The following is a 22,851-nucleotide window of genomic DNA, read 5'->3' as shown; positions in this document are numbered from 1 at the left end:
GTAGATTTATGTATTATATGATGAGAATTATTCCAGGTTATTATGGGAAGAGATTACTGGGATCTGGCTGAGATTTGTAATTATTTTACTGGCCACAGTGAGGTACCAGATGACTGGAAGACAGCAACACTAAGGGGAAAAAAAGCAGGCAATTGTGGAACTGTGAGTCTGACATTAGAGGTTGGGAAGTTTTTGGAAAAAAAATCTGAGGGACAGGGGAAAATAAAGGAAAAAAGTGTCTTTGTCCTAAACATTATGTATTTAAATAAGAAATTAATAAAGTTAATATATTAATTGACAAATCATAAAAATGTTACATGAAAGGCAATACAAATAAAGTTAAATCATAAATTGGAATTTAACAGATACAAATACTGTTTAAAGAAAAAGGTTGAAAGGACAATATGATAGACCTTAAAGTCTTTTGAATTCATAAATATTTTGCATGAGATTTAACGGAGGGATAGAACTCAGACTGGACAGGCCTCTGAGGAAGTTGTGTAAGAAATGCTCTAGGAGATTTCTACACTTAAAGAAATACAATGAAATTAGTAAAGTCTTCTGAGATGTCCATTTCAGGTAGTTTCCAAATATCTCAAAATTAGGAAATGTGCCACAAGGTGAGAAATACTGCAGCCAATCGGAACAGATGGAAATAATTTATCATCTTGTTTATTTCTATTTGACATTCAGCTTGCCTCTTAAGATCAGTCTTTAATATAGATTTGCACATTGTTAGCTGTGCTTGAATATTTATATTTGGAATCTGGATTTTTATGACGTGTTTTAACAGAAGGGGAACATAGAATAATTTACTCATAGGGTTTGGAACAACTTAAGTTCGAGGAGTGGGCTCTCAAGGTTTATACTAAAACTAATCTTAGCCACAGCTAAACTGAGGTGACGAATGTGGATCATAAAATCACTGCATCTGTAATGCACAGGAAGTGGGATGTCCTGAATCGACAACTCATCTGGAGAGTACACATAAAGGAAGTGCTAATTAAAGCCTTTGAGATACAAATTACCAGATTTAGAGAACAACCAAATGGAGAAATGCATCCGGAACATACTTTGCATATTGATGTCATTGCAGATTTGCAAGGAGAGAGGGCTGCGAAAAATTAATGAAGGAATATTGCTCTTAGAATTAACAGCAGGAATGAGCAGAAACCTGTGAAGTTAGATTTACCAAACAATCTTTCAAGAAGAGGCAAGAATGACATCATTGGTGATAATAATCATAATTTTTGGAAAAAATGCAGTGGATTTGGAAAAGTTACATGGATTTAAGATCCAAGATTCAATTTATTGTCAAAATAATAAGTGTCCTATTACATTAAATTCCATTTTGCCTGCTGCAAGGCATTCAGATTCACCACCAGCAGAAATCCTAAGCGCCATTTACATTACTTACAGTCAAACTTTCAGTCAGAGAGAAGCAAAAATAAGTCCCCTCAGAGTCACTGAGTGTCCGCAGATTTTCCTCCAACGCTTTTGCAGCCATCCAGTGACCAGTCCAAACCATTGACATCCAGAGCTCCAGATCTGAACCTCCGATACGGTCAGGAGCACTTAGGTGCCCTTGGCACCTCTTCACATCCCAGTTCTGATATCTGGTGCTCCACCAGCCAGTTTGAGCCTGTCTCCAGCAGTCTGCAGTCTGGTGTGAGTCTCCCAGCAGCAGTCTCCAGCAGCCCACAACTTCCTTGGGTTCCTCACCTTGAGTGGCCAATAGCATGCACTAGTCCCTCAGCAGCAGAGCCCCTCACTGTCCACTCCATGGTCACAGTCCCATGGGTTGTTTCTTCTGCTTGTCTTTCTCAGATGCAGGGGGTGTGTGGGGTGTGATCTTCCTGTCATCTGGTGCCCTGCTCCAGTCCTCCACTTCCCCTCGTGTCTGCTGCAGATTAATAGGCACCGCCATTTTGGGCGCAGGCCTGTAGTTGCGGGATTTCAACTAAAGCCACCGTCGGCCCCCTAAATGGGTCGGTCAAAACCCATGCAGAGCTGACAACAGTCAACTAGGCGGCTGAACCGGGGAGATCGTTGCATCTCTGCTCTTTGGGGGTCCGCACAAGTGGGTCCAGCAGTGCCACCATTTTGAACCATTATGTTTTATGCTTGACCATTTTTTTTAAATAGTGGAATGATCAGAATAGAGGAGGGTTGAGCCTAAGTTGATGGGGTGTACTTCAACTTTCAGAAAGTTTTCAATCAAGTGTCACATTAGAAATATATGAACCAAAATTAAACACTTGGCCAAGGAAACATTAAAATCAAAATTTATAATCTCCAGATGCTAGAAATCTAAAATAAAACACTCCGAATGCTTGGTTGTATGTGTGGAAAGTGAAACAGTTAATGTTTCATGTCAAAGACCGTTTGTCAGAACTGGGAACAAGAGTTATAAATTACAGGTGAGGGAGGGATGAGATGAGCTCCCTCTTAGTCACATCTCTGCAATTTAAAACTTACCTCTTTATCTCTTTTCTAGTTCTGACAAAAAGGTTTCTCCCTGAAACATCAACTGTTTCTCTGCCCACACATCCTGCCTGACCTGTAGTGTTTCCAGCATTTTTCTGTCTTTTGTTGAATTGGATATACCTGTACTATTCTCGTATGGATTGCATTCTAGCTACTGAATAGAAGGTAGGAATAAAGTTAGGAAGCTGTGACTGGGCTTAGCGCTGTGACCAGTGAACCAAGAGATTTAGGATTTGTGCAGCAATGTTGTGCTGAGATCAAAGTTCAATCTTGGTCTTCTTGCTGGTCTGGCTGAACAAAAAGAGTACTGGATTTAAATTTGCTGATGGTACCATACTGGGTGGCAGTGTGGCCTGTGAGTAAGATGCATCAAATTTTAGGAAAGTGAATAAGTGAGGTAGATGAAATATAATGAAATGGAAAAAAAATGCTGAGTATTTCATTAATGGTGAGAAAGTGAAAAGTGCAGTATTTAGAGGGATTCATGTAATCACAGGATGTTAATGTACACGTAATTAGGATTGCTACAATATGTGGGTGTTTATTGCAAGCAGGTTTGAGTGCAACATTTAGACATTTTGCGACAATTGTACAGTCTTGGTGAGAATTCATTGGGAATTTTGCGCTTGCACAAGAGAGAGTGAAGATTCTCTTTGATTCCTGGAACCACGTTTGTCATAATAGATTTGGTTTATCTGTCAAGTTTAAAAGAATGAGAAGTGATCTCAATGAAACAATATTCTTGTGACCTTGACAGGGAAGGTGCAGGGTTAACGTTTTCTCTTCCAGATTGTTTGAAACTCGGCTCAGTCTCAAATTAAGGTGTCCATTGTTAAAGGATGAAATGGGAAGAGTTTTTTTTCAGTCTTGAGTTCAATAAATCTTAGGATTTTTCGAACAGAAGGTTTGAATGCTCAATCGCGATGAGATGCTGGTAGATATTTATATATTAAGGGATAAGGAATTAGTTCAGGAATGTTGTGCTGAGATGAATTATCAGTTAAGATCTCATGGTGGAAAGGCAAAAGAGACCAAATATCTTACTCTGCTATTTTATTATTCTAAATTATTTCTAACAGGGGAGAAAGTTTTCTGAGATTGCCACAAAACATAGATAAACTGGGAAAGTGGACCAAGTATAAGTATACAACATTCCACTTTGGTAAGTTAAAACAGAAGTAGAACCTACAAGGGGGAGGGGTTTAAAGAGTATTGTAAAACAGATATTTAAGGGTATAGGTACATAGTCCAATGAAAGTGACAGGATGAGGAAGGTGTTTGGTACGCATGCTAATTCAGTTAGTGCATTGAGTATAGGAGGTAGTATGAAATGTTTCAACTGTACAAGATATTGGTGAGACCACACTTGGCAGTCTTCAGCACTGTTTTGGTCACCGAGATCTTTGAAAGCTATCATTAAGCAGGAAATGATGCAGAAAAGATCCACAAGTATGTTACCAAGATTGGAATTTTAAAAGGAATTTCTGGATGAGCCCTTTCTTCCTGGATCACAGAAGGATGAGGGGAGACCTTACAAAGACTTTAAAAAATCATGAGGGCACAGATTAGGTAAATAGTAATGAAGTCTCCTACCTGGGGATAAAACTAAATCTTAGAGGCCATCTTAAATCTGATTTAAGGTGTGTACTATCAATTAGCCACAATCAGACAGAGAATCATGATTAATAGGCTTTAATCACCTTACAGTGTCAGCACAGCTTGCATGTTGCAGGCCCGGTTCCAAGGCAGGTACTGAGGGAGGGGTTTTGGCATTAACAGCCTTTATGGGGATATCTGAGAGGGAAGAGTCACATGTGGTTTAGTGTTTGTTGCAGCTTCATGATACTTCAAAGTCCTTTACAGATTCAGCCTGTCTGGTGGTCCCATCTGTCGCTGGGTCTGCTGTGGCACAGCTGCCAGTTCCCAGGCACTATATTGTGCAACAGGTGGTGCTGAGGGGGTGGGGGGGGGGTGTTGGTACCATGGTGCTGTTTGGGTTGTGAATTCAGACGCTGATAGTGATGCCGGTTGGTTGATGTTACTGGGGGAGGCGATTGGCCAGTCGGTCAAGGGGTCTCCTGCATGCGCCAGGTCCTGGATGGAAACCATCCTGATACTCCATGTTGGCATATTGGGTGTTGGCGTGGAGGAGGTGGACCTTCTCGGCCAGAGGGTCAGTTTTGTGGTGTCTGATGTGCCTTTGAAGCAGCACAGACCAGGTTTCGTCAGGCAGGTCAGTAATGTGGATCCAGATGCTGATTTCCTGGGGAAGGAAAAGATCCTTTCAAGCATTGTTGTGTTCGTTGCCAGTCCTTTTGATTTAAGGGCTAAGAGGACCATCAAATAGTGGCATTTTCCCTTTCTACCTGCCCATTCCCCCAGGGGTTATAACTCTGTGGTCCTGCTTGTGGCTATGCCCTTGGCCAAGAAGTACTGGCGCAGCTCCTCGCTCATAAAGGAGGACCCCTGATTGCTGTGGATATAGCAAGGGTACCCAAACAGAGTGAAGATGCTGCTTAGCGCTTTTATGACCATGGCTGTACTCATATCTGGGCAGGGGTTGGCGAAGAGGAAACAGGAGCATTCATCCACAATGTTAAGGAAGTACATATTCCTGTTGGTGGATGGGAGAGGTCCCTTAAAGTCCATGCTCAGTCACTCGAAAGGTAGCTTTGAGAAGGTGGGTTTTGTCCGGCCGGTGGAACTGGGGATTGTACTCGGTGCATGTCAACTCCCTGATGTCTTCGACCGAGTTGGGGAGGTTGCGGGCTCAAACAAAGTGGTAGAGCCTGGTGACTCCAGGGTGGCAGAGGTTGTTGTGGAGGACTTGGAGGCGATCCAGCTGCGTGTTGGGGGACTTCCCCCGGGACAGGGCATTGGGAGGCTCGTTGAGCTTCCTGGGCTGGTACAAGATCTCATAGTTGTAAGTGGACAGCTCAATTCTCCACCTCAGGATCTTGTCATTTTTAATTTTTCCCTGCTGTTTGTTGTTAACAAAAAAGTGACTGCATGTTGGTCAGTCAGCAGGATGAACAGTTTACCAGCCAGGAAGTGCCTCCAATGGTGCACAGCTTCTACTACGGCTTGGGCAACTTTCTCGATGGCTGAATGCTGGAGCTCAGGGTCCTGGAGGGTTCTGGAAATAAATGCCACAAGCTTGCCTGCCTGGCTGAGCGTTGTGGCCAGGGTGAAGTTGGGTGCATCACTCTCCACCTGGAAGGGGATGGATTCATCTATAGCATGCATTGCTGATGTCGCCCTTGATGTGTGTGTGAACAGGGGGTAAGTGGCCGATTTCACCAGGGGGCCTAATAGGAAAAGAAGCCCAAGCACCTTTTCAGGGCCATGAGGGTCTGGCCCAATGACACCATTCTCCACCATGCAGCCCAGGATGGCCAGCCTTGAAGTGTTAAAGATGGTTATAGGTCAGGTTGCGGCTTTTGGCCGCCTGGAGAAACTTGTGGAGGTTGGCATCATTGTTGTGGCTGCAGATAGTCCAGGTAGGGGAATGTGGCCTTGAGTCCACAGCCATCTCCCTCTGGAAGACTGAAACCCCATTGGTGACTCTGAAAGGGACATGGAGGAAATGGTAGAGGTGGCCATCCACCACAATAGCAGTGTAAGGGCTGTCCTCTAGCCGGATTGGTTGCTGGTGGAAAGCCAGCTGGAGGTCGATGGTCGAGAAAACCCAGAACGGGGTGATCTCATTGACCATACCAACAATGTGGGGGTGTGGATAGGCATCCAGCAGGGTGAAGTGGGTTATGTCGTCAATGACCATGTGTTGTTTCTCTCCACTCTTTACTACCACTACTTGGACTCTCCATCCGCTGGTGCTGGGTTCCAGGAATCCTTCCGCAAGGAGCCATTTTACCTCCGCTTTAATGAAGGGTCTGTCCCTGGGGCTGTACCCTCTGCTCTTAGTGACTTCTGGCTTGCAGTCAGGAGTGAAGTTCTCAAACAGCGGCAGTGTTGGGACTGAGTAGAGAGGGCGCAGGTCGTGTTCATGGTGGGTGTGGGGGGGGGGGGGGTCAGCCGGTTGATGTTGCAGACTGTGAGGGGCAGGTAGGGGCCATTGAACTGAATTCAGCACTGGAAATCCAGTCCCAGTATGACTAGTGTGCAGAGATACGGCATGATCAGAAGTTTAAAACTCCTGTACTCGATGCCCCGCACAGTCAACGTCATGGTGCAGCAGCCACTGATCTCAACCGAGTGGGATTGGGAGGACAAGGAGACCTTGCATTGCGTCGGGGTTACAACGGAGTATTGCTGTACAATATCCAGATGGATGAAGCTCTTGGGGCTTCCGGTGTCAAATAAACAGTTCGTAGGGTGGTCATTTACCTCAACACTCATCATGGCTTTGCCCAGTTGGTGTGGGCTGTCTTGGTCGAGGATGATGGAAGCAAGCATGTTGTCGCTGTCCGAGTCACTACTGTGTTATTCAGGGGCTCTTGCCAAGGTGGCCGGTCTCATGTCACTCATGCAGTGCTGTCCTGTGCTCCCGGATATGAAGCCGTCCAGTTTTTTGTCCCCAGGGCCCCGTCGATATGTCCCCAGCTACCAGAAGTGAAGCCGTCCAAGAAGTCAACAGCTGTCAAAGGCATGCAGTGCTGCTGGGGGAAGGTTGGGATCTACACTCTTTTGTGTCGAGCCCTTTCTTCCCGCAAGTAGAGTATGTGGCTCTTCAGGTTGGGCAGCTGTTCCAGGGGGTGCAAAAGTAGCACTTCTGGCACTCAATAGTGGCGGCAGTGACAAGGGACCCCGCGTCCCAAGATGGTGGTGCCCATGTCCCCCACACAGTGGCCGCGATACCTGAAGACAATCCTTTGGCACTTCATTGCGCTGTCTCCAACAATTTAGCCAAGTTCACTACTTCCTGCAGGCTCCGATCGCACTTTTTTAGGAGCCTCCATCTGATGTAAATCAGATCTGAACCCGGCCACGCAAGTGTCCCATATTAGGGCTTCAAGGTGGGCAGCTGGAGAGACTTTTCAGCAATCGAAGGCTCACACCAGCTGTCACAGGGCCCCCATGTATTCGTCAATCGACTTATAACCCGGTGCTTGTTTTTGGCAGCCCAGGAGGAATCATGCTTATATGACATTCATCAGTACTGCTACTGCAGGAACCCCATCGCTTCAAAGTAAGTAGTAAAGTCTCTTATCACTTGGAAAACTCGGTGGCCAACTTGAGTAAAGAGCATTTCCCTCTTATCTTCTTCATTCAGCACGTCGTTGTGCCTCATGAATGTGTTGAGGCAGTGCACCCACTGGTCAAATTTAGTAGTGGTCTCCGTATCCTTAGGGTCGGTTTCTATCTGCCCATATTACCTTGTCCATGATCTAAAATTAAGGTGATTAAATTCTACTACCAATCAACCACAATCAGACAGAGAATCGTGATTAATAGGCTTTAATCACTTTAAAATGCTCGGTTCCAAGGCAGGTACTGAGGGCAGGTTGGGATATAACAGCCTTTATGGGAATATCTGTGAGGGAGGAATCATAGGTTCAGGGATTGGGCCATTCCATACAGCACATATATACATCTAGGTAGCATCACAAGGTGAAAAGTGAAAAATTTAAAAGGAACCCAAGGGGTACCTTTTTCACAGAACGTGGTGGATGCATGGAATGAGCTGCCAGAGGAAGTTATGGAGGTGAGGATAATGGCAACGTTTAAGACAAGTATGTGGATAGAAAATTTTTAGAGGTGTGTGAAACAGTTGCAAGCAAATGGACTAAGCTTGGATAGGTAATTTGGTCGGCATGGGTTGAAGTGAAGGGCTTAGTACCACGCTGTAAACCAACTCTGACTCCAAGAGGTCTTATTTTGGACTAGGGTAGCATCAACTACACCCAGAATCTGCCATATCCCGACTAATGATCGGAATGTGACTTGTTTGGGTTGAATTGGAATGAATATGAGGAAGTAAATAATCTTGTGATATTCACTGTAGGCTATTAGCAAGTCAGACTGGAGGAGAAACAATAAAAGCCTATAAATAACTAGAAAACTGTACTAATTAACATTTTATTCCATAAAATAATACAAATTGAACCTTTGCTATTCAGGAAAATATCTGTTTCTAGCTAGCATTTATTACCCACCTGATATTGGAGGTATACCCGCAGAATGTGAACAAAATCTCCAGGGTATGTACTCATGATCACATAGAAGCTGTACATTATATAGTACACTGGTGAAAATAAGATTAACTTGATAAAGGGATGCAATGGAGGTTGTTGATGATCTGCAAGGTAAAAGCTCTCAAGATTCAGTTAATGCATTTTCTTTTGGCTTCATTGGAAATGGTGAAGTCTATCAAAAACCCAAATTGAGCTCAGACACTGAACTTTAGCACAGCATCCGAAGGCTTGATATTTGGGTAGAAAACTGCTGATGAAGGCAGTGCTGGACAATGAAGTAAATTCTTACAGAAATTGTAAGATGAATGTGAGCATCTGTTTTCCAGAGTAGCTATTAACAAGTGCAAAGAAGAAAACAACACCTGAGAAAAAGGACCATCTTACTGTTCTCACTTGTGCCAATGCAGCACGCACAAGCAAGGTAAAGTTTATGGTTCTTGGAAAATACCACCATGCCAAGAAATTTATAAGATGTCACCATCCACAAATAAAATATAGTGTGCAACTTAATGACAGGATGAATGGAAAAATCTTGTATTGCCATCCCTCATCCACTGATGGAGTAAAATAATTTCTAAAACTCGATTTTTTCTCCAGGAAGGATTTCATGCACAGCAGTCAGGGCTGACAATCCAAGAACACCACCAAAGATGCTACTTATTATTAGCATGTACCTGGAATTCTATGAAGAGTTTACCTTTGAGGAGAGCTGAAGGAAACTCTTCCTGTCCATGATATTCAAGATTGATTCCTCTGAGGAAATGTTTGAATATTTCAAAACAAGGAAAGAAAAGGCAGTTACTGACATCCTGGATGTCCTCAACAATGTTGAAACTTCAAACTAAGTCCCTGAACTTGAGAACAAGAAATTGAAGAATTGGTGAATATGGATGCTGATGTTGAAGTCACTTTAATATCAACAAATGATCAAATCATCTAAAATGTGGTTAATCTTAAACTTGCCACTGTATAAGATGAAATTGGAGAATGAAGACAATGTTGGAAAAGATTTGCAAATTTCTTCAAATAGTGAGAACAGAATTTCAGTCACTCTGTTCAAGAACTTCATGCCCACCCACAACTCTCTGAAGAAAGATGATCTTAATTTTTATCAGGCTGACATTCTAAAGTTGTTGTAAAGTGTTTCTACAGCATGTGAAATTCAAAAGCACTACATCTTCACTAATACCTAGTGCAATGGTTCTCAATCTTTTTCTTGCCACTCACATTCCACTTTAAGTCACCCCTATGCCATAGGTGCTCTATGATTAGTAAGGGATTGCTTAAGGTGGTATATGAGTAGGAAGGAAGGTTGAGAATCACTGCTCTAGGCCCAATTGTTACTGAAATAGTTTGCTTGAGAAAAATTGTCATTGGCTTATTTCCTTTGAAGTTATGAAACCGTGCACATAACGAGTCAATGAGGTACAATTAAAACAGTGGTTTTCAAACTTTTTCTTCCCACCCACATACCACCTTAAGCAATCCCTCACTAATTACAGAGCACCTAAGGCATAAGGAATACTTAAAGTAGTATGTGAGTGGAAGGAAAAGGTTGAGAACCACTGACCTAGACCATCAACGAACAATGGTGCAAATTTTCCCTCCTGGGACATACGAAAATTAGATCAGTGTTCAAACTTTAAATTACATTATACTGTGCTGTAGAGACAATTGAAATGTACACAGCAATGCATTGATGACTTAATGATAAGTAAATGTTTTAATAAACGTGTACGATATAAATTTAAATCACTGAGCATAGAGGGATGTAATCCCCCATTGCTGCATCACATTTCATTGTTGAGTACTGAAGAAGTTTAGATGAAAGGTCTCTACCCAGAACATTGACTGTCCATTTCCCTCCATAGATGCTGCCAAACTTGCTAAGTTCCTTCTCGACGGTGTATTTTATTTCTATTGTTCCATAGCCTTTAGTATTATGATGATGTAAAAATATATTTAATTCTCAACTAACCAGCCATTTTGATTAACCAATCTCCCCTCCCCAAATCCTTATTGATGCTAGCACATCAGTACAGCAATTAATGTATGAAATTCATTGCTGGAGGTATTTTCTATCTCTTTTTTTGAAATACCCGTGGCTCTCCACCCTTAAATACAATGTCTTGTGAATCTTGGGAAAGGCCACTTTCAGAAATGTTTTAAACACTGCCAGACAATCTTTTATCTTTGTTTTTGTAATAATTCTGTGAAGTGATCATGGATAATTTGTCTCATAAGATAAATGGGAAAACCTGAATATGCTGATTTTGCCTTTTTGCTCATATGGCAGTGTGAAAATGGACTTCCAATTGACACTATCCAACCTGGGAAGAAGATCACAAGGTGCACTACAAGTCCACTAGATGCTGATCATCTGCTGTCTGCTAATGGCACAGCCTCGACACCCAGAAAAATATCCCTACAGTATCCACTCAGAGTTTTTCTTGAGTTTAGGATGACCATACATTCAACACACCACCTCCAAACCATAACTGAAATGAATCAACTGTTGAGAATTTGTTAATCATTTATGCGATAAATCCTTAAAAATGTGAAGAACTGATGAAACATTAAACTGATCTTTGAACATTTATGCAGGAACTAAAAATTCTTTGGAAATATAAAAATGGATGCTTCTTTCGTCTTATTTCAGAGAAGCCTTTGTCTACCTTGGAGGATTTCCATTTAAATGGTTAAATGTTCCCCTAAAAGTAGCACTCCCACAACATTGGCGGAAGGACTTTGTCAAGGAACCTCAGTCTTCTTGTATGAGAAACAAAATAAACCATAGACACAAAATGGAGAAGATGGCTATTAATAAACTTACTAACTGAGAAAATTTGTAGAAATATGTATCTAAAAGAATATTGTTAATGCTTTTTCTCAGAAAAAATGTGGGGAAAAGTAAACGAAACAATTTTGGAAACTTATATGGCAAATTTCAGTGTTTGCCTTAGTTGATAGGATTCAATAATTTCATTCAGATCAAACTGAGATTTTCTTTGTTCTCTGAAAGCATGAACAACAAACCTTGATTGTTTATAGTGGTAGGATTACAGTGCTAGCTATATAAAATGGCTACTCCTGCAGAGAACGTCAGTTCTGATAGCAAGCATTCGTGAAAGGCAGGCGATCTATTCATGGTCTTGCATGGAGTGCAACCAAATACAGGTAGTACTCGACTTACGACTGTAATGGGGACCAAAGAATCGGTTGCATCTCGGAATGGACGCAAGTCGGAATTGTGCCTGTGCATGCGGAGTCCCAAAGTTTAAAATAAACTTTATAATTAATTTTTTTTTCATTGTATATTGACAATAATAGCTACCTGAATTTGTCAATCAACCTTGGAGAATCTTTCCACTTTCTGGTCCATGTTTACCTTGTTAGTTGGCATCTCAGGGTGGATTGGCTGGGTGTGGCCATCTTGATTCCTGTGCGCATGCACAAGTTTTCGGTTGGCCTTTAGTGGGTTCACGTATTGGAGTTTGGTTGGTGCATGCTTAAGAGTTAAGTGCCCTGACAATATTGAAATCACATCCTTAACTCTCATGCATGTGCCAACTGAACTCTAATTCGTGGACCCACCACATGTGCCAACCGAAGACTCGTGCATTTGCACAGGAATCAAGATGGCCTCACACAGCCCCTGGTCCCCAGAACACCGACTAACGACTAAGCATGTTTTGGCTATTACATGCCCTGTATCCCTGTTACAGTTTGTGAAATACAACCTAAATCTCTTAAATTTTATATATATTTTTAAAAATTGGTTGTATGTGCAGATGGTCCTAAGTAAGTCGGGGAGCACCTGTATAGGTCTTGCCCTGTGTGTACAAAAATACTGGAACCAGTGTTGATGCCACATAAATAGCCATACCCATCCAATAATGCACGTGGATTGAAACCTTAAACCCTATTCTCTCACACAGCACCAATCCTGTAATGAGGCACTTGAAGAGTCTGAAGATTAGGGCACGTAAAATAAGGAGCTGGTAGAAAACATCCCGCTAATCCATTGGATGCAAATGGTAACGTTGGTCCATAAAACACCTCTTCTTTACCTTCTGTACTGACATCCAGTACCTAAAAAAAAATTCTTTCATTACAAATTTCTATTTAAACAATTTCTCAGTTAAAAAGAACTACGTTCTTCACATGTTGATTTAATGTCTGCAGAAATATAACTATGAGACCAACCTTCTCCTTCCCATCCCTTTCAGCATTTCCAACGAATCCATCCCTTTGTGACTCTCTGTTTTGTCCTCCCCGCTCATCTTATGGAACGTTTACCCATTCTCCTCCAACTATCCAGCAACCCAACCAGTCTTTCCAAGTTAAAAATAATACATTTGAGTATGCATAGCCACAGAGGTGTGTAGTAAGATATACCAACTGCAATCATATACATTAAAAAACCACAACATACCACAAGACAGAAAAGGAGATGATAAGTTCAAAAGGATAGCTATTTAAATATTCATCGTACTTCTTTCAAGATACTGCCCTGCATTTGGTGTCTTAATAATGGAACAGAACTTCAATTTCCATTGAGCACGTTATGGCCTTCTGGTTGTGACTTAAGAATTTCAGCAACTTTCGATAGCAATTTATCTGTCTGCATCAGAACTAGCCATTTGTATCAGAATTAATTATTTCTCTTGTAGGTCACCAATCTGTAATTTTGGCTCAGATTTTCTCTCTCCCTTGGTGCAATTCTAACCTGCTAGCTATGTCTCTCAGCTCAGCTATTTGAAACCCATTATCCACAGAAAGAAGCAGCATCATCCTCTTGCTGTCCCATTAATCTATTTAAACTGGTCGCATCCAATTGCAGATATTTCCCCTCCCCTCCCACCCATCACTTTCTCTGCCACTTCAAATTATATATTTTTTGGTAACTTTTTATTTATCGCACTATGAACTGTATCAACAACAATATATACAAATGTTTTTCATTAAATATACACAGTGACATTTTCTCTCTTTTCTCCCCTACCCTCCCTCTCCCCTCCCACGCCCGCTAAAACCAATAAATATTAAACATACAAAATACAAGAAAACAACATCCTCACACAAAAAAAACAAAGCAAGTCATGTCATCTACTTTTGCACATTAAATCTAATCATGTTTATCTTATCACTTTAGAGATTGAGGGCCAAAGGTGGCATTTTCTGTCATATTTCATATATGGTTCCCAAATTTGTTCGAACAATGTATATTTGTCTTTTAGATTATACGTGATTTTTTCTAATGGAATACACTTATTCATTTCCATATACCATTGTTGTATTTTTAGGTTCTCTTCCATTTTCTAGGTTGTCATTATGCATTTTTTTGCCACTGCTAGGGCTGTCATAATAAATATATTTTTGTGCTCTCTCCAATTTGAGACCTAGTTCTTTACCTCTTACATTATTTAAAATAAAAATTTATGTTTTTTAGTATGTTATTTTTTGTAATTTTGCTTAATATCTGACTTAGTTCTTCCTAGAAAGTATTCACTTTTGTGCGTGCCCAAATTGCGTGTATTGTTGTTCCAATTTCTTGTTTACAGCGAAAGCATCTATCCGATATTGTTGGTTCCACTCTTCTAATTTCTGAGGGGTGACATATAGTCTGTGTGACCAATTATATTGTATCATATGTAGTCTTGTGTTTGTTGTGTTCTTAATAGTTCCTGTACATAGCTCTTCCCATGTTACATTCTTTATCTTTATGTTTAAATCTTTTTCCTAGCTTTGCTTAGGTTTATACCTTGTTTCATCATTTTCTTTACATTGCAGTTTAATGTACATGTTTGTTATAAATCTTTTAATTATCGTTGGATCTGTAATTATATATTCAAAACTGCTTCCTTCTGGTAGTCTCAAACTGCTTCCCAGTTTGTCCTTTAAAAAAGCTTTCAACTGATGGTATGCAACCATTATACCGTGAGTTATTCCGTATTTATCCTTCAATTGTTCAAATGTTAATAAATTATTTCCCAAAAAACAATTTTCTATTCTCTTGATTCCTTTTCTCTCCCATGCTCTAAAAAAATAGGTTGTCTATTGTAAAACGGATTAGTGAATTTTGTGTCAATAGCTTATTGGTATTTGGTCATTTATCTTTTTTTATTTCTACATGTATCTTCTTCCATATTTTAAGTATGTGATGCAGTACTGGTGAATTGTTGTATTGCACCAGCTTTTCATCCCATTTATAAAGTATATGCTCCAGTATCTTTTCTCCTATTTTATCTAGTTCTATCCTAATCCAATCCAATTTTTCTCCCGTCTGGTAAAAATCTGATAAGTACCTTATTTGCACAGCTCTGTAGTAGTTTTTGAAGTTTGGTAACTGTAATCCACCTTGTTTTAGCTCTCTGTTAATTTGTCCAGCGCTACTCTCAATTCTTTCCCCTTCATAAGAACTTCTTTATTATTCTCCTTAGACCTACAAAGGATTTCTCTGTCAAGGGTATTGGTAACTTTTGAAATAAGTATTGTATCCATGGGAATACATTCATTTGAATGCAGTTCACCCTCCCTATCAACGTTAGAGGCAATTCTTTCCAATTTTCCAAGACTTCCTGAACTTTCCTTATTAATGGCTGATAATTTAGTTTGAACAGAGTAGGTCCTTTGCAGTTGGAATCAGGGGAATATATAATGGGGAATATATAATGGGGAATAAGGAAATGGCAGACCAATTAAATTCTTACTTTAGTTCTGTTTTTACAAGAGAGGATACAAATAACCTCCCAACGATGTTGGGAAACATAGAGACTAATGCAGAGGAACTGAAAGAAATCAGTATCTCTAAGGACACGGTCTTGGGGAAATTGATGGGATTGAAGGCAGATAAATCCCAAGGGCCTGATAATCTACATCCTACGGTACTCAAGGAAGTAGCCATTCAGATAGCAGATGCTTTAAGAATTATTTTCCAGAACTCGATAGACTCAGGATCAGTACCCATGGATTGGAGGGTAGCTAATGTTACCCCACTATTTAAAAAGGGGGGTAGAGAAAAAGCGGTGAATTATTGGCCGGTGAGCCTTACATCAGTAGTGGGCAAAATGATGGAATCCATTATTAAGGATGTAATAGCGGAGCATATGACTAGCAGAGAAGGGATCGGACGGAGTCAACATGGATTTACAAAAGGTAAATCGTGCTTGACAAATCTATTGGAATTCTTTGAGATGGTGACAGGTAAAATAGATGGGGGAGAGCCAGTGGATGTGGTGTACCTGGACTTCCAAAAGGCCTTCGATAAGGTCCCGCATAAACGACTGGCTTCCAATATCAAGGCTCATGAATTGGGGGCAAAGTATTGATGTGGATTGAGAACTGGCTGGCAGGTAGAAGACAGAGAGTTGGTATAAATGGCTCATTTTCTGAGTGGCAGGCGGTGACCAGTGGGGTACCACAGGGATCTGTACTGTGACCCCAGCTGTTCACAATTTACATTAATGATCTGGATGAGGGGATTGGATGTAATATCTCCAAATTTGCAGATGACACTAAGCTAGGAAGGGTTGTGTGCACGGAAGAGAGGGTCAGGAAGCTCCAGTGTGATTTGGATAAATTGAGGGACTGGGCAGATACATGGCAAATGCACTACAATGTGGATAAATGTGAGGTTATCCACTTTGGTAATACAAACCGGAGGGCAGATTACTATTTGAATGGCAATAGATTAAGAGATGGGGAAGTGCAGAGAGACCTAGGGGTACTTGTACATCAGTCTCTGAAGGCGAGCATGCAGGTACAGCAGGCGGTTAAAAAGGCAAATGGTATGTTGGCCTTCATATCAAGAGGGTTTGAGTATAGGAACAAGGATACCTTACTGCAGCTGTACAGGGCCTTGGTGAGACCACACCTGGAGTATTTTGTGCAGTTTTGGTCACCTTATCTAAGGAAGGATGTTCTTGCAATGGAGGGAGTGCAGAGGCGATTCACCAGGCTGATAATTGGAATGGCAGGAATGACTTATGAGGAAAGATTGCGCAAATTGGGATTGTACTCGCTGGAGTTTAGAAGATTGAGAGGGGATCTCATAGAGACATATAAAATTCTGCAGGACTGGACAGGATGGATGCAGATGGGATGTTTCCAATGATGGGAAAATCCAGAACCCGGGGCCATGGTTTGAGGATAATAGGCAAACCATTTAGGACCGAGTTGAGGAGGAATTTCTTTACCCAGAGGGTGGTGAATCTGTGGAATTCATTGCCACAGAGGGCAGTAGAGGCAGGTTCATTAAATATATTTAAGAGGGAATTAGATATATTTCTTCAGTATAAGGGTATTAAAGGTTACGGAGAGAAGGTGGGGACGGGGTACTGAACTTTAAGATCAGCCATGATCTCGTTGAATGGCGGAGCAGGCTCGAAGGGTCGAATGACCTACTCCTGCTCCTATCTTCTATGTTTCTATGTTTCTAACAAGTGGTTTAGGTTATTGTCTATCCTGATACCAAGATATTGTATTGCTTGTGATTGCCATTTAAACGGAGATTCTTTTTTGAGTTCTTTATAGTCCGCATTACTCATTGGCATTATTTTGCTTTTATTTGTGCTGACCTTATACCCAGATATTTCTCCATACTCCTCCAATTTCTTGTATAGCTCTTTTATTGATCTCTCTGGTTCTGCTAGGTATACTATGATGTCATCTGCAAATAGACTAATTTTATACTCATTCTCCTTTATTTTCATCCCTTTTATTTTATTTTCCTTTCTTATCAGCTCCGCCAATGGTTCTATTGCCAAGACGAACAATAAGGAGGACAATGGGCATCCCTGCCTAGTTGATCTGCTCAATTTGAACTGGATCAATACATATCCATTTAATACTACTTTTGCCAATGGCCTGTTATATAATGCCTGATCCAATTAATATATTTTTCCGGAAGTTTAAATTTCTGTAAATAAGTAGTTCCACTCTACCCTGTCAAATGCTTTTTCTGTGTCTAATGTAATGGCCACTGTTATTCCCTTGAGCTGCATGAATTAAATTAATAAATTTACAAACATTGTCTGTTCGTCTGCTGTTCGTCTTTTCTTGACAAATCCAGTTTGGTCTTGTTTTACTAATTTTGGTCACAATCGGTCAATCTGTTTGCTAATAATTTTGCTATTATCTTATAATCTGCATTTAGTAAGGATATTTATTGGTCTGTATGATGCTGGTGTTAAATGGGTCCTTCCCCATTTTTGGTATTACTGCAATTATTGCTGTCTTACATGATTCTGGTAAGTTTTGTGTTTCTTCCACCTGTTTCATTACTTCCAGGAGGGTTGGGATGAATAACTCTTTAAATGTTTTATAAAATTCTATTGGAAATCCATCCTCTCCTGGTGCTTTATTGTTTGGTAGTTCTCTTAATATATCCTGTACTTCCTCCATTTCAAACAAATTATATATTTTTTAATCTATTTTCCTGTTGTGTCAAAAGAAATGTAAACTGAAACATTAACTCTGCTTCTCTTTCCACAGGTACTGTCTGACTCGCTGGTAGTTTCTAACATTTTCTGTTTTTATTTCAGATTTAATAGAGATTGAGATTTTAAATCTGAATTATCGTAGTTATACCCAACTTCTTTTAAAACTTCATTGCAAAACCTTCCTGTTGGCTATGAATATTGTAATACATGAGATGAGCCAAGTATCCCAGAAATTTCATTGATTATAATTGTTCAAATTCATCTTTTGCAGTTAGCAGCTTGGCAATGCATATTGTGAACCTGCAAGAAAGTGGTCAAAGATCTCATAGAAACATAGAAGATAGGAGCAGGAGTAGGTCATTCGACCCTTCGAGCCTGCTCCGCCATTCAACGAGATCATGGCTGATCTTAAAGTTCAGTACCCTGTCCCCGCCTTCTCTCCGTAACCTTTAATACCCTTATACTGAATTAATGGCTTTCTGTGCCATTTTCTTATGCCTGATGCTCTAAGGCATCAATACAATAGGATCCCTGGAGCCCATCAGCTGTGAGGCCATTAAGTTTGCACTGTTGTCAATCAAATTAATGAACTATTACAGCAAGCATTAAAAAAAGCAGATTTAAAAAGATTTTTAAATATTTTTTTCAAAGCTCTAAATGTGGATCAGAATACAATTAAGTAGCTAAAATTAACGTTAAACCTGTAAAACAAACATTTAAAATATAAACAAAAAATATTGTTTTGAACTTGAAATCCGATGCAACTATTTTGTATGATCAAACTTTGTTACCATTAAAATCTCAATTATAAAACTATGCAGGATATTTCTGCAGGATACTTTATAGAAAATATCTGACATGAACAGCAATTTAAATATTTTCCCTTGATCGCATTGGTGAAAACTGCCCACAGCACAGGATTTCCATTTCAAGTGATGCAGATGAAAAACTGAGAAAAGTTATTATTTTCATGATATACGATGGTAAATGCGAATAGTTACATAAATGTTAATGCTGTAAAATATAAGCCATTGAGTTTTCTATTGCAGTATTTTCCAAGGTACTACATCTTAGAACATAACACCACAGTATATGCCCTTCAGCCATGATGTTTTGCTGACTGACAGAATCCTACCTGACCTCCATAACCCTCTATTTTTATTGTATCTATGTGCCTGACAAGAGTCTTTTAACTTTCCCTATTGTACCAGCTTCCACCACCTCCCCGGTAATGTATTCCAAGTACCCACTACACTTTGTAAATTTTTTTTTTACCTCTGACGTCTCTCCTAAACTTTCATCCCCTCAATGGGTACAGATGTGCCCTGGTGTTTGCTATTCTCACCCCAGCAGAAATGTGCTTTCTGTCCATCCTATCCATGTCTCTCATCTCAAAGATTGTGATTAAAGTTATTTATAAAATTAATTCAATATCAGAAACGAACCAAGATACTGACCTGAATGCAGGCTAATGGCTCATTGGTCCAGATCGAATACCCACCAACTACGTATATTCTTTCATTATGCACTGCTACACCCGACTCGTTTTGTCCTAAAGTAGAAAAACATAATGTACTACAAAGTACTGTAAAAATCTACCAAGTAGCATGCATTTCATGATATATTGTACTGGAAGTCTGAATAAAAGATGATACTGACATACAGTGCCCTCCATAACATTTGGGACAAAGACTCTTTTTTTGCCCCTGTGCTCCACAGTTTTATATTTGTAATCAAACATTATGGTGCTCTGAATTAAGAGACCATGTATAAAAAGTGCTGTAATTTTTACATGGTCAAACCAAATTGTAGACAAATAACCTTGAATAAAATCTAGAATATGCACTTTAATCACATGAATTGTTTGGTTACAAATTTAAAACTGTGAAGCACAGGGGCAAATAATGGAAAAAAAGTATCTTTATCCTATATATTATGGAGAGCACTGAAGCTATAAGCATAGTGCAGTACAGAGAAAAGTTGGCATCTCCTGTCAATCAACAGCAATGCTTTCTATCATTGTTTACATGTATTGGTTTAAGTAGATCTACCGGGACCAATGCCTGAAGCGGGCGCACAAAATCAGTGAACTGGTGTGGACTCGAAAGGCCAACGTGGCCTGTTTCCGCTCCGTAAATGATTATATGGTTATATGGTTATAGTCGTGAATCTCACTGCATCTACATTGAAATAGCTCTTTTGTCTTCACAGCTATGGTCTTGTTTTGCAATCTACTTGATAGTAGATGACTTATTCAGTCTTTAGATTTAAAAAGTGACTTCCTCCCAGCTTGCCACTAGTGTGACAGAGTATATAGAAATGTTTTTGGGAGATAAATTGGGAAAGGTTTGTTCGAGTAGGTCACATGCAAACACTTTAAAACAGATCTTATTTGAAATACTGGAGCTATGCTAGACATAGTGGCTTCTTTCAGCTTTCAGTATTTTGCAAGAACTTTGAAGAGGGCTCCAGAGACGTCACTAATTGATTATTGTTCATCAAGGCAACAGATGACAGAGCAGACTGGAGCTGCTGCTGTCTGAAAGGAGAATTTGCTGTTGTAAGAGGGTCATGTGGTTTTGTAAGCAGAGAGACTCAAACAGGCTTTCTCTCAGTCTCAGAGAGAGAGAGAGAGAGAAGCAGAGATCACTTGATAGTGTCAACCAGCACGTGTGCTTAGAATTAGAAGGGGGTTAAGTTAGGTTAAGTTAATAATAGATAAGTTAAAGTTTGATTCTGTTTTTAAATTTGGACAAACAGCACAGTGACAGGCCCTTCCGGCTCACAAACCTGTGGCATCCAAATACCCAAATTAACCTACAATACCCATACATTTTGAAGGATGGGAGGAAACTCATGCAGACACGGAGAGAACGTACAAACTCCTAACAGACAGCACTGAATTTGAACCCAGGTTTTTGGCGTTGTAATCGTGCTGTGCTAACTGTAACGCTACCTGTGCTGTCCTAAATTTGTTTTCCAAAGCCTCCATCCTATTGGCTCTTTAATGAATCATAAATTCTTTGCATTATCTCTGAGGCTTTCCATTGATTCACTGAAATCTGAAATTGGGAACCAATTCACTGTTGAGGAAAGAAACCTTTTGATTTCTCTAATCATAGAATCATCCATAATTCAAGCTTTCCAATTCTTCCAAGTTCATCTCTCAATAAGTGACATCACTTGGAAAAAATAATGAAGGAAATATTTGCAGCAATCTTATTCAACTCAATCTTGCAAAAGAAATGCAAACAAACCTTGGTAATGGGGCTTTATAAGATGTACCTTTATAAGATCTTGATTCTGTACATTGGTCTTTCTAGCTTCCTACACAATCTGGCTTATTCAGCTCTGATCTGATGCATTCAAGAGTTCTATTTCATAGCAATAATATTTTCTATCCTGGTAATCAAAAGCAAAAGTTTTTTTTTAATTTTTAATTTAGACATACAGCATGGTGACAGGCTCTTTCAGCTCATAAATCTGTGCTGCCCAATCACACCCAATTGACCTACAACCCAGTACATTTTGAATGGTGGGAGGAAACCAGAGAAGTCCACACAGATACAGGGAGAACATACAAACTACTTACAGACAGGACGGGATTCGAACCAGGGTTGCTGATGCTGTAACAGCATTGCACTAACTGTGCCATTTTACAGTTTTCTTCATTGTTACCCTCGTCTCTCAATTTTCTTCAGTTTACATATGCAGTACTGGTTGCTAGCAGACAATGAAGAATGAATGGGAATATATTTTGAGTAAGTTGATGTATGATTTCAGGCAAGCAGGATGAGGTAAAATCTGTAGATTCTCATGCATTTGCTATCCAAGCCCTTATTAGTGTTGGAGGTCCTACTGGAATAACTTGGGTAAATAACTGCTGAACATTTTGAAGTTGGCACGCACTGGAGCCATGGAGTCCTAGAGGGGAATGAATGTTTATGCTGATGTCTGTGTGCTCATCAAACAGTGCTTTATACTGGATGGCAACAACTTTCAAACAATGGGCTGTGAAAGATCAATCAGAGAGCAATCGGAGTTCAGTAAAAAGTATCTGGGTGGGTCTGGTAAAGCCATGACTTGCAGAACTGTGGATCCAGTGCTGGAAGGTGTGATTTGTCTGGGTAGCTTTTACTCAATTTGCACACACACAATGAGCCTGTTTTGTAAATTTTACAGATGAGAGGTGAAGAGAGATTTAGCAAGGGCACTGTGATAAATCACTGTCGTGTAAAATTATCTGGTTAAGTACACCTATTGGTCGGTTGCACCTGTGACCCCTCCCACAGGCTCCTGTATAAAGGTGACGACCTGCCGTTACTCAGTGCATGACAACCGAACAGTAGGGATATTGCTAAGTTCTCAAGGGAATAAAATTGATGCACCATCAACAACTTGAAAGACTATTGTAGAAAAACCAATAGGCTTTTATTCACTTGAGAGAGATGGACATGGAAAGAGATAGATTGAATAGAGAGATATAGGTAGATAGATAGATAGGGAGATGGAGAGAAATATATATAGAGAGAGATAGAGTGAGTGAAATATAAAGAGAAATAGAGAGAGAATAAACAGAAATTTCAGAAGAACTTGCTATAGAATTCCATTCAGAAGACAATGATGGGAGATTACAATTCATTCTGGTTGCTTGCATTAGATGTTCTCTTTCTTCTTTGGCTTGGCTTCGCGGACGAAGATTTATGGAGGGGGTAAAAAGTCCACGTCAGCTGCAGGCTCGTTTGTGGCTGACAAGTCCGATGCGG

At 40.2% G+C, this 22,851-nt stretch overlaps 1 protein-coding gene across 7 annotated transcripts in view; it reads right to left on the bottom strand.

Annotated features, from left to right (window-relative positions):
- Nucleotides 1-12,572: 12,572 nt before the first annotated feature.
- The window catches only part of klhl32 (kelch-like family member 32), a 181,540-nt gene continuing 171,261 nt past the window's right edge, over nt 12,573-22,851 (bottom strand). For 5 of the 7 annotated variants that reach the window (XM_069888314.1, XM_069888309.1, XM_069888306.1 and 2 more), the window contains 2 exons: nt 19,543-19,637; nt 12,573-12,734 (listed from right to left, as the gene is read on the bottom strand). In XM_069888314.1, coding sequence (XP_069744415.1) covers nt 12,573-12,734; nt 19,543-19,637 — 257 coding nt within the window. The remainder of the gene's footprint in view (nt 12,735-19,542; nt 19,638-22,851) is intronic. The other 2 variants (XM_069888310.1, XM_069888311.1) reach the window with 1 other exon arrangement.

The sequence above is a fragment of the Narcine bancroftii genome, chromosome 6, assembly GCF_036971445.1.
Source record: "Narcine bancroftii isolate sNarBan1 chromosome 6, sNarBan1.hap1, whole genome shotgun sequence".
In the NCBI taxonomy this organism is placed as follows: Eukaryota; Metazoa; Chordata; class Chondrichthyes; order Torpediniformes; family Narcinidae; genus Narcine; species Narcine bancroftii.
Note: the sequence above shows the minus strand (reverse complement) of the source record. Positions and strands in the feature narration are given on the sequence as shown.